Raw genomic sequence first — 12,281 nt, forward strand, 5'->3', positions numbered from 1 at the left:
CGCCTGTTTCCGGAGGAAGTCCTCGGCCCGCTGCTGGCCCAGGCGCTGGTCCACCGTGGGCTCGGCCGCCCGGCTCTTGTTGGTGTTATTGTTGCGGTTCTCCTGGGGATCAACCACCAGTGGCCGGTCCAGGTGGGTCTTCATGTCCGGCCGCAGGTGCCGGGCATAGGTGGCCTTCCAGCGCTCATCCGGGTCCATCTCGTTGTACAGGGCCTCCCGGCTGGCCAGCAGGTTCTGCTTGCGCATCTCGCTGGTCCGCTGCTCCCACACGGACTTGGCTGGCTTCTGGTTCTTCTGTTGCTCCTTCCTGCAAGGGTAGGGCCCAGGGGTTAGAGCGCTGCTGGGCACTGCACCTGCACGGACCACGCTGCTGGGTATCTCGGCCCGAGTAGGTAGCTCAACCTATGTGAAAAACTCAACTTTGCTGGACCTCTCAGCCTTACAGGTGTCATGGCTCAGGTGAGTGTCTCGGTCCAGATAGAAAATGTGTATCTCCGACTAGCTGGGCATTCTGGTCTAATGGGAGGGGGGAGTGTCTCAGCCCAGGTGGCTGTTCCCATCGTCCTCTCCATTCCTCTTTATATTGTAACATGTGACTTCCTGCGGATAGTCTTGATGTTCAAAATATTTTAACCTCTGAGATAGCCAATCATAATGAATATGGCCTGAAGCCAGTTCCGGAGACCCCCATGCTGCCTGAAGGTCCTTCAGTTCTGGGTCATAGGAGGTCTGGGAGTCCGAGGGAGAGCCAGAGTGGGTGTTTGGGAGTCTGGGGGCGGTGCCTATTTATCCACTGGTGTAAAGCAGCCAACAGGGCTGCTTCTGGGAGTGTTGGTGAGGCTGGGGCCCCACCTGGAATGCACAGATTTTTCCAGGGGTTCTGTGTACATTGATAGTTTTACACTGACCTTCCACAGGCTGCTCTCCTAAACTTGCCTGACTGAGCATGAACTCTCCTGGGCTCCCATTTCCTAGCTACCTCCTTCCACTTTGGGAAAGAAAGTCCCCTCCCTAGTGTCCCGTGATGCACTTCCCCCCAGTTTGCAGAATCCCCAGGGTACCCCACAAAAGCACAATTAAGAATACTGATATTGATATATCTTCCTTCTATCAAGACACCTTAATTCTCAGCAGCTCACCACCTCCAATCCACCAGCAAATTCTGTCCACTCTTCCTTCATCCATCGCCTCCTGCATCCATCTCCTCCTCGGCCCACCACCCTGGTCCAACCCCCACACTCTCTTCTGCATGGACCAGTGCAGTCCTCTCCAACCTTGTCTCCTGGCCCCGCCCTCACCCTCACTGACTGTTCTCCTGACTGCAGCAAGAGGGCATCTGTGAGCACCTGAGTCAGGCAGGTCCTGTCTCTCTGCTCAAGAACCCTCTATGGTGCTCGCCTAACTCAGAGCAGAAGTCTGAGTCCTCCTCACGGTTCACAAAGTCCTGCATGATCTGCCCCTGTCGCCTCCCTGCCCTCATCTCTTCCCACTCTCCCCCGTTGCTCCAGTCATACCGGCCTCCTTTACGTTCCCTAAACACGCCAGGCGTGTTCCTGCCTCAGGACCGTTCCCACTGCCTAGAGGCTCTTCCCTCGGATCCTCCCATGGTTCCTCCCTCGCCTCCTTCAGGCCTTGTTACTTTTCCAGCGAAGACTTCCCCGACAACTTTAGTTAAAATCACAAATTTCTCTACCCTTGGCATGCTCTATACCCACTAACCCCTTGTTAATGCTATATCCCCAGTGCCTGGCACATAGTAGGTGCTCATTAATTACTTATTGTGTAAAAATGGCTGAGAGGGCAGAAGTACCTCTTCCCAAAGCTCAACCCTGCCAAGGACGGCTCCTTGCCCCAAATCCTTGACTGCGAGGGTGCAGAGGCCGAGGAGCTCAGGGAGCATGCCGGAGCTGGGGGCACTTACACAGCTATGGACATGCTGGCCGCGGACAGAGGACTCACTTCTGCCACCTCCTTGGCTTTCTGGAGGGCGAGTTTCTGGTTGGCTGCCTCTTCTTCTTCTTGTTCATCCTAAAAGGCACAAGGGATCTCTGTTTACAAAACATAAACTGGGCCTTGGGGCCTCGCCTCTGACCCTACTGTTAACCAGGGGGACACTGGAAATATTTATGAAAAGACTTGGCTGGGCATCGACCAACCAGAGCCGAGACCCACGGATCAGAACGGGAGCCCAGTGGACACCCAGTGTCTGTTAAGTGTCCTGCTACCCCCTTTACGTACAGGCTAGAGACCCAGGTCATAATTAACCCTATGTTAGCACACAGCCAGAAGGAAACAAAAGGAGACACTCCCCTTTCCACAGGGGAGATTTTCTGCGCTCTGTCTCAAGGAGCTGGAAATTAATGCAAAGATTTTCCTCTCACTCTACTTTCTGGGTCATTTAAGCTCTCTGAACCAAGACTGCAAAAAAAAAAAAAAACAAAAAAAAAAAACCACAAAAACCACTGACTAGCCCCCACATGCAGAAAAATCAGCATCCCCATGGCCCATCCCATGCACTGCCAACAGCCTCCAGAAAGGAATCGGGAGCGGAACTAGGGGGAAGATGTTTTTAAAAATACATACAGAAAAAGATGATTTGGGGCTTTAAATCCTTCTTCAGCCTTCATGCAGGGCCTCATTCGTAAAACAGAAAAGCCAACAAAGAAAAAGCAAAGAAAAAGCAACGAGAAAGAAATGGCCAGAGACGAACCCGCCAATAAGAAAAGTCATGTGGCCGAAGGGCCCCTCTCCCCCTGCGCTGGGATCACTGCAGAAGAAGCAACCTTACCACCTCGGAAACGGTCAGATCAGGACATTCTGTCCAGTGACAACATGGAGGTGGGACCCGCCAGCCCGCCTGCTCTCACAAGGCCTCCCTGCATCCTGGCACCACATCCAGCATTTCTCGGAGCTGGGTCTCTGGACCCCCTGCCTCAGAAATGCTGCAAATACAGATTCCCGGGCCTCCCAAAGAACCTGGGCTGGGCCCTGGAAACTGCATTCTCAACCAGGTGCGTATGGAACATGCTCAAGTTTAAGCACCAGTGCACATGGTTAAGAGCACAAATTCTAGACCCACTTGGATTCAAATCCCAGTTTCTACCACTTACTGCTGTGTGACTCTGGGCAGGTCGCTTAATCTCTCTGTGCCTCACAATCCTCAGCTAAAATTTCAGCTCTCTCCAACATTCTCTATGTCGCTTTTTTTCTTTTAGCACTGTGTATTTTTTGTCTGTCTCTCCCACTCAAATATCAGCCCTGTGAGAGCAGGGATTTCTGCCTGTTCTGTTCATGGCTGTGTCCTGGTTCCTAGACCAGGCCTTGTTCACCATAGGTGCTCAATAAATGCTTTTGAATGACTGACAAATCTGTAAAACGGGGCTCAGAAAATGTGCCTCTTGGGGTTTCTGTGAGGAATAAATGAGATGAAAACACATCAGGGGCTATGCAGGGCGCCTGCCACATAGTAAACGCCTAAGAAACGCTTGTGGAATAAATGGAGGAAAGAACGAGGGTCTGGAGGAGAATGTCCGCGCCTCCTCCAGAGAAAGGTAATGAGCTTGCCTTTCTCCCTCCCTTTCTCCTATCCTCCCGGCGGCCCCTCTCCCCAGTGACTTGGATGAGCTCATGGCCGGATCAACTTCCGGAGCAGCCACGCCAACCGGCTCCATGGTGACCGGGTCCATGGCCATGTATTAGGGGTGACGGAGACTTCCTTTCTCCCTCCCCCTCAAGTCAGAGCTGGGCCTGGGAAACTCTCCCTCCCGCCAGGGTCAGCAGATGGAGGGCTGGCAACGTCTGCTCAGTTTGGTTCAGTTCCATGAACATGTCCTGAACATCTCGGTTCACTGGGACCGTGAAGCTACGGGTGGCCATAGGCCTGGCCCTCCTGGGCTCAGAGGAAGACCGCGCACATTCTCTTAATAAGACAGGGCTGCTGGGGACAAGTTTAGGGTGGACCACCGCTAGCTCCTAACATGCCTTTGTTCCCGACGTTCACCTTTCAAATTGCAAAAATGCAGCCCAGCTTCTTCTGTGCAGTGCACAACCTGTACACCCATGCCCAGCAGCCCTGCTGGTGGGCTATCCCAGAGATGCTGAGCTGTGTCACCAAAAGCAGTATCGCCTCCTCTGTGCCCATGAGGTGGACCTGACTCACAGGGAGTCCAAGGCTGCCAAAAGGGGCACCTGGCCCCAGGTTTTGCCCATAATTCAGTATCACTGACCATGAATAAAAACTGGCCTTCTCCTCGCATGGACGGTTCTCACTCCCCACTCCCCGAATTCTCTTCTGACCTCGTTTGCTCTGCTCTTCTCTCTTCTGCTCTCTGAGAGGTCACATCTCTGCCTTTTCAGTTCCTAGCTGTGTGGCGAGCCCACTTAACCTTTCTGGGCCTCGGTTTCCCCGTCGGTGAAACGGGGATAACAGTAACTCCCTACCTGTCGTGCCTGCTGGTGCCTGGCATCAAAGCGCAATTACACTTTCTGCGGTTATTATTATTTTTATCATTATGTGCTCAGCTGGGGCTGAAAGTGGCAGCGAGTCAAGAACTCAGGTTCTGGAGCTTGCCAGGGCTGGGTTCGAATCCCAGCCTTCCCTCTACGAGCTCTATAAAATGAGAGCTCTAGGGCCAGGGCCAGGCTCGTGCCCAGTGATGAACAAAGACTCCCTTTATTGAGCACTTACTGTGTACCAAGACCTGTGCTGAGCACCTGACGTGCATAGCGCGATGCTATAAACAGTAGCTGCTATTATCATGCCAGCAGGGGCCAGTGACTTTGCCTTTCGGAGTCTCAGTTTCCCGTTATGCAAAAGGGTGACGACAGCGATGCCTGGCACCAAGAGTATCACAGAATTCTTTAGCTGTCACTCAGTGATAAGGTCCAACCAGCTCCCGAGCTTACAGGGGGCCACATGTCAAGCCCCAGGACCCTGTGTAGGTTATTCTCCATCTGTCCTGTCCTCAGGTCTAGTGTAGTGACAGTGCCGTGAGCCTGGAGGCCGCATCGTTCCTTGGAGGTCCCTTGAGACTGCCCACTGCCTGTCCATGGGTACTCAGCGGAGTGTGCCATCTGTTTCCTGCAATCCTGGGGCCTCACCCCCTCACCACCTCCTCTGCTGAAGAACCCACTTGACTAGGGACAGTCTGTCGCAGCGGGGAGGAGGCGTCGTCTCCCTGGCACGGTGCATCCAGGCCAAGAGCTCTGACCCTGTCCCCATCCCCGTATGCCCAGCACGGTCCTGATCTGCCACGAGCAGGTGGTAACTTTGCCAGAGAAACATCCTCCCACCAACTGCACCTTGGTGAGCTCCTGAGCATTGGCCAAATTATCCACCGCGATGGCCAGGAACACGTTCAGGAGGGTGTCTGCAGACGCCAGAGTCAAGGAAAGCATCGCCCCTTGGACCCCGGGTATCTGGTCTCCCGATCCCCTTCCTCACAACCCCATCTGCTCTGCCCGAGGCCCGGGCGCATCCCGCACCCCCCACGGAGGATACAGTTCCCGAAGAGTGTCAGCACGATGAAATAGATGGAGAACACCATGCCGCCCTGCACGCCGCCCTGAGATTTGATGCCGTCGTACATGACCTCGTTCCAGTCCTCACCGGTCAGGATCTGAAAGGGAGAAAGAAGCACACAGCCAACCCCCCTCTCAGCCACGGGCCCCTTGGAGATGCAGCTGTGGGGCCCGAACCTGTCTGTCCCTGCAGTGAGGAGCTCTCGGCCCAGCTTCTTTGCAAAGAGACCCTGGGGGAGTCACGAACCTCTCTGAAGTGTCTTCTCAGATATGGTAAGGGGATTTGCTAGCGACTGAGTTGTGCCCCTAATTTCAAATGCTGATGCTCTAAGCCCTCATGTGGAGGTAATTTTAGGGTTAGATGAGGTCATGAAGGTGGGGTCTCAAGATGGGATGAGTGCCTTTGTAAGAAGAGGCACCACAGAGGTTGGGCGGGCTCCGTCTCTCTCCCCCATGTGAGGAGCAGTGAGAAGGCAGTTGCACGTAAGCCAGGCAGAGAGCCCTCACCAGGGACTAGCCCTGTGGGCACCCCGACCATGACTTCCAGCCTCCAGAACTGCGAGAAATAAATTTCTGTTGTATAAGCAACATCTTCACTGGACCTTTTGGGGTGCTGTGTCTGGGGCAGGGCGGAGGCTGGGGACCGGACAAGGCCTCAGGCAGAAGGACACAGGGGAGGGCAAACGGAAATATGAGAAAGACTGAGCGGACACGTGTGTGGCATCCATATGCTCGTTAAAAAAGAATCCCACTCCCCTCCTCTGAAGTGTTTTCACGAGGATCAGTAAATGTGAAAGAGCTCCAGAAACGCTAATCTGTCAGTGCACGGTTTCTCCGCCTGGCACTGCCGACATTTGGGGCTGGGTCATTCTCTGGGGTGGGGCCTCCTGTGCACTTGCGGGGTGTTGAGCAGCATCACTGGCCTCGACCCACTAGATGCTGGTAGCACCCACCCCCGCAGTTTTGACAACCCCTCCAAAAATGTTTCCAGACACTTCCAAGTGGCCTTAGGGACAGAACTGCTCCTGAGCCAGAACCCTGTGCTGAGGATCTGTGGGTGGTGATTGTAACTGTCATCGGTCATTAACGCGAGAGGTCAGACCTTCGCTTCACGGAAGGTCTCGTTCCAACCCCAGCTCGGGGTTTCATTTAGAAACCACGGCCCCAGGAGAAGGTGGGAGCGAAGTCCCATTTTCCCGTACACTCTCTGCCCCTTCAAAGAGACCAGACCTATTGGAGGCTCTGGAGGTCCCAGCTTGGTCAGTCCCACCCCTCAGGTCACATGCCCACAGGGGTGCAGCAGTTGGTTTGGGGAGACCACCGAGGTCGACCCCTTGCTCTGGAGTATGGGGTCAGGGTGTCTTCCAATCTGGAGAGGATGGGCGGAGTAACCTCGTATTTTCTGTATTTTGATGCTTTGATGGCTGGGGCCTTGCTGGGTCTGGAGGGAGTGGAGGCTGGCTAACTCTTAGAGATGGTGAACAACTGGCCAATGAACACGATTTTCAAATGCAGATCAACTAATCCACGGCCCACGGCCTCAAGCACCTCCTCTATCAGGCTCTTACACGCAAGGCCAACATTCTCTGCTTGAATCACCTCTCAGGCCACGTTCCAGCCGACCCAGGACAGCTCCTATGCCCCAGAGCCGTCTGAAATTATTCAAACTAGCCAGTCCTAAAACTGCTCACCCTGCCTCCCCCATTCCTTCCTGTGGAAACCCCAAGAAAGGCTCCTGCCCAATTCCCCCTCCCTCTGCCTCCTGACTCTAGTGCTTTTCCATGTGGCCTTGCTTGGCTCGGGGCTGGGTGAAGGTCGTACCTGAAACACTGTCATTATTGCTGCTGGAAAAGTGTCGAAGTTGGTAGGAGGAGTCCCTTCGTCGAAATTAAACCTGTGAGAGAATGCAGACATTTCCCACTGGCCAAGCCCCAGGCATTCTGAGGGTGCGGTTTAGCATCCGGTCTCCAGGGAAACATCTCCAGCATCTCTGTTCCCCAGAAGGACCCCTGAGTGGTACCCAGGGCCCTGCCTGTCTGGGCGAGTGCATGGGGTGTCCCCGGGGCCAGACCCCAGGGAAGCGGGGATCAGAGAAGCTGCTGAGCACTTACTGGCCGCCAAAAAGCTGCATTCCCAAAAGTGCAAAGACGACGATGAACAGGAAAAGGAGGAACAGCAGGCTGATGATGGATTTCATGGAGTTGAGAAGAGAGACCACCAGGTTCCTGAGAGATGCCCAGTACCTGCCAACAGAGGCCGGAGGTGGGATGGGGCATCAGGCTGGGCCAGGGCCATGGCCACTGAGCCCACCTTCCCAGCGCGTCCCCCTCCCCAACCCCCAAGTGTCTCCCCACATCTCCAAAGACTTACTTTGTGACTTTGAAAATACGCAATAACCTGAGGGCTCGTAACACGCTGATTCCAAAGGATGTGCCAGGTTTTATGACGGCCCAGATGACCTCAAAGATGCTTCCGATGATGACCTAGAACAGAGGCTCCGCTCTTACATCCAAGGTCCTTGCAAACACGCCCCGGGCCTGAACCTTGTCGGAACCCAACCCAACTCTCACCCTCAGTGCAAGCAGAGTGAGGGTCTCAGACCCTCTCATCCCTCCTTATGAGAGCAAAGAATGAGAGCAAAGAATCCCTAAAACACATAACTACAAAGTGAGTGCCCATGCAGCTACCACCTACGTGAAGAAATAAGACATAACCACCCTAGACATAACCACCACCCTGAATTTTATAACAACCATTTCCTTGATTTAAAAAATTGAGGTGAAATGCACATAACATAAAATTAACCATTTTAAGTGCACGATTCAGTGGTGTTTAGCACGTCCACCATGTTGTGCACCCACCACCTCTACCTAGTTCCATAACATTCCCGTCACCCCCAAAGGAGACCCCGTCCCCAGGAGTCACTCCGCACCCTCCTCCCCCGGCCCCTGTCCACCACTGATCTGCTTTCTGTCTGCATGAAATTTGCGTGTTCTGGACATTTCACATAAATGAAATTACATGTGACCTTCTGTATCTGGCTTCTTTTGCCTACCATAATGTTTTCGAGGTCTTCGCCTTTTTTAGAGTATTCAAGCATCATCCTTAACCGATACAGCTTAGTTTTGTCCATCTGAACTTTGCTGGGCAGAATCGCACACATGGATGGACAGCTTTGGTCAGTATCTGCCTCCTACTGCGCAATACTGCACGGCCGATGGGTGCCGTTGCGGCGGGCGGCCTTGCGTGCTGAGGAATATTCCATTCCGTGGCTGTGCCACCACTTACTCATCCATTCTACTGCAAATGTTTGGGTCATTTGGTTTGGGACTATTATAAACAAAGCTGCTCAGGACATTCTTGTATGTGTCTCCTGGGTATCTGTGCACATTTCTCTAGGGTGAATTTCTAGCATGGCATTATCAGGTCATCCCCATTTTTGAAAGACAGTTCACACATGTGCCCGCCCACCGGCAGTAACTGACAGTCCTGGGAGCCTGTATTCAATGTTTAGTACGGTCCTCTCGTTTCCACTGCATTCAGCTGAGTCTCTCATGTCCAGGGGTGACTTTGCCTCTTCCTTTTCTATGTTCCCAGGTATCAGCCATGCTTGGCAAGAGCTGGAGAAATGAATTCCTTAGAAATTAGGGCACTTACCCCACAGTCAAAGCAGTTGAAGGAAGAGTGGAAGTAAGGCCGTGTCCCAAGCCCGTACATTTTTATAAACATTTCGGACATAAAGAGTCCTAAGAAAATGAATTCTGCATAGTCTAGAAGGGAGAGGGGGAAACAGAGAGGTTAGTTTTGTTTGGGGGTGGCGGCCGCCAGTGGCTCTGACTTTCCTGTTGATACCAATCCTGGCCCTGGCCTGGCCTGGAAGTAAGGGAGAGAGAGGATGGTCTTTGGTGACCTTGGCTAAAGATTATGCAAGGCTTCCCTTCCATGGGCCTCGGTTTCTCCTCTGTTAATGGGGAGGAGCAACGATTGTCCACCACCCTCCAACCAACCAACGCCAGGCCAATCTTAAAAGGAGTGAGAAAAAGGTCAGTGGATCTTCATCTTGCTGTCTCCTCTTGTTGCCCTGGTTTGATGAGAATGGTTGGATGCAGATTATTGCCAAGGACCTAGGTTTCACGTTGAGTGACAGGTTCCTGAGAGCTGACTACATTTTAAAAAATAATGAATGAATGAACAAATGGCTGAACTAACTAGCTAACTAGCTAACTAACTGGCTAACTAACAACTAACTGGCTAACAAAATAATAATGGCTCCATGATATCAGTGTGTCATCATCTAAGAATTATATGGCTAATCCACTTTTATATGACTGAGGTCCAATGGAAAAATAGAAATAGAGATCATAATGGTGTCCTGTTTTTAAGTCCTTGGTGTTAGGGATTTAGTTGGAGCATCACAGGGAACTGATCTAAGGCACAGCTTTTCTCCCAACTTGGAAATCCTATCTGACGTCCCCTGGAACTCCTGTCTTCCTGATGCCTAGAAGTCTTGAACGAGATAAAGCCTTTTGTTCTTTGGTAAGAAAGCATAACGGAGCAAAGGCCTCTGAAAGAGATAACACATAGATTTTTTTTTTTTTGCACCAACAAAGAATGGGAAACGTCAGGTCTTTTTTTGGGAGACCTCTTGGTGGGGCAGGAAGATGAGGAGTCAGGAAGGGCATGAATACTCACAAATGGATGGAAAGGAGAGGTAACGAGGGCTTCTGAAGAGAATAAGGCATACAGAAAGGGAAGAGAGAGGATTCATGCTTCCAAGAATTTCAATTTGGGTCACATACTAATTCTGTTTGAAGGTCAAGGGCATTTGTTATAACATCCTCTTAAGAGGTGGTCTGACCTAACCTTCAAGGTCCTTCCTACTCATCCCTATTGAAACATTCCCCTAATTTCAGGACTCTGGGGAGCTCCTAGTGTCCGAGGGAAACTCTTTGGTCTCCAGGACCAACATTATCAGCGAGGGAAATCTGTCCATAACATCTGGTGCATTCAAAGAACCACCAGAAGCAACTCTAGGAGGACTTAAGAGTTTCCAAGATGCTGGTTCCTCAGTTACCATGGAAACATCATAGCTGATGATGCACAAGACCAGAGAGAGAATTGCTCATGGCATTGGTGGGTCTGGAAGAAATATCAGGGCCATCAAATCCAATTTCTACCACATACAGAGGAGGAATCTGAGACTCAGAAGAACTACTATACTTTATTGATTCTAAGACAAACTTTTTTGTTCACATTCTGACATCTCTGCAATTAGAGTATATCTTAAAATTGGCCATGTCCTAGTTTAGACAACAGCATTTCTCAGTGGTGCATAAAAGAGTGCCTTATAATTGAAAATGTCTTCAATCAATGGATGTGGTACTGACTGTCCAAGGTCCCAGGTCAAGTTAGAGGCAGGCGTTGAGAACCCAGGTCACCTGATGGCCAAGGCAGAGATCTGCCAGATAGCTTAGACTCTGGATTCAACTCGCAACTTCATCACATATTACCTGCGTGACTCTGGGCAAGTTACTTAACCTCTCTGTGTCTCAGTTTTCTCAACTGGGGATAATTAAAGGATCTTTTCAGATACAGAGGTTCAGGGCAGAAAGTCTCAGACCTCTGTTCTTGAACCAGGACAGAGCAAGGTGATTAGTGGGGAGAATATGAGAGATTAAAAATAGACTATCAGAGGAGGTTAAGATGAGAAGCAAAGAGTCCTCATTTATAAGAGACTCCAGGGGGACCAAATGCAATTACTAAGGTTGGAACTAGGTCGAGGCTCTCGGAAGGAGAACTGGCCCCTAGAGGGTGTCTCGGGCCGGAGGGTCAGCCAACGTGATTGGGAACAATGAAGGTTACAAGGAGGCTCTCAGGCCTCTCTAGGCTGAAGACTCGACTGTCTCCAGTGGCTAGGTGGGTCAATTCTGAACCACGTCAGAAGGGCAAAGAATCCACAGACCTAAGTCAGACAAGCCAGCAGATGCAGGAGGAGGACGGCCAGCAGGAAAAACAGTTTGGGGAAATTCTCACTAGAGGCCCACAAGCCAGTGCTAGAGCATCCACTTGCCTTCCTCACTGCCCAGCCGCTACTTTCGTTGAGTCCTCAGAGCTCTTTACTTTTTACCTTCCGGTCAGAGGTCTCCTTACCTTCCACTGCTTCTCCTCAGCCCCACCTGGCCATCAATTTTGATACTATGGCATGCTAACTCTTGAATCTGGGACTAGGCCCAGAAGGGCAAGGCCTTGGGGGTCTTGGTACCTACTGAGGGAATAAGATGCTCTTACAGTTGTTGTTGGAGGGGACCTGCTAGGAATGAATCCCAGACACAAGGAAGTCAAACAGAGCAGGAGAGGAAAAGAGAAAGAAGCAGGAGGTTTGAAAGAAGAGGGGAGAAACAGAGTCAGAAATCAGCAAAGAAACAGGGCGACTTGTTGTCCCTAAGGCACTCCCAGCTCTCATGCACACATCATTTACTTTACCATTACCAGAGATTCACCTAGAAATCGCATGTATGTGTTTCTGTCTCTATCTGGCTGTCTTGTGATCGCTGCTTCTCTCGGTTTTGGTTCTAATACCTCCGTCACCAGCACCCCTGTGTCTCTCTTCGAAAGGGATCATAGAAGTGTTTTGTGGCCTGAATTCCAGCTTCCAGCTCCCAGGCCCATGGAAGTTGGGCCCTGTCATTGCGGCAGCAGCAACATCAGCCCCAACCCCAGCTGCAGACGTGGCCAGATGAAAGGGCAGGTTCCATCAAGAC

At 51.7% G+C, this 12,281-nt stretch overlaps 1 protein-coding gene across 1 annotated transcript in view; it reads right to left on the reverse strand.

Moving 5' to 3' along the window:
* The window catches only part of CACNA1A (calcium voltage-gated channel subunit alpha1 A), a 202,758-nt gene that overhangs the window by 68,392 nt on the left and 122,085 nt on the right, over positions 1-12,281 (reverse strand). Inside the window, exons 12-19 of the mRNA XM_006918781.1 lie at positions 9,178-9,290; positions 7,891-8,003; positions 7,632-7,763; positions 7,342-7,414; positions 5,501-5,618; positions 5,302-5,369; positions 1,922-2,028; positions 4-307 (exon numbers count right to left, since the gene is read on the reverse strand). Of these exons, the coding sequence (XP_006918843.1) occupies positions 4-307; positions 1,922-2,028; positions 5,302-5,369; positions 5,501-5,618; positions 7,342-7,414; positions 7,632-7,763; positions 7,891-8,003; positions 9,178-9,290 (1,028 nt within the window). The remainder of the gene's footprint in view (positions 1-3; positions 308-1,921; positions 2,029-5,301; positions 5,370-5,500; positions 5,619-7,341; positions 7,415-7,631; positions 7,764-7,890; positions 8,004-9,177; positions 9,291-12,281) is intronic.

Source organism: Pteropus alecto, unplaced genomic scaffold (genome assembly GCF_000325575.1).
Source record: "Pteropus alecto unplaced genomic scaffold, ASM32557v1 scaffold388, whole genome shotgun sequence".
Lineage (NCBI taxonomy): Eukaryota > Metazoa > Chordata > Mammalia > Chiroptera > Pteropodidae > Pteropus > Pteropus alecto.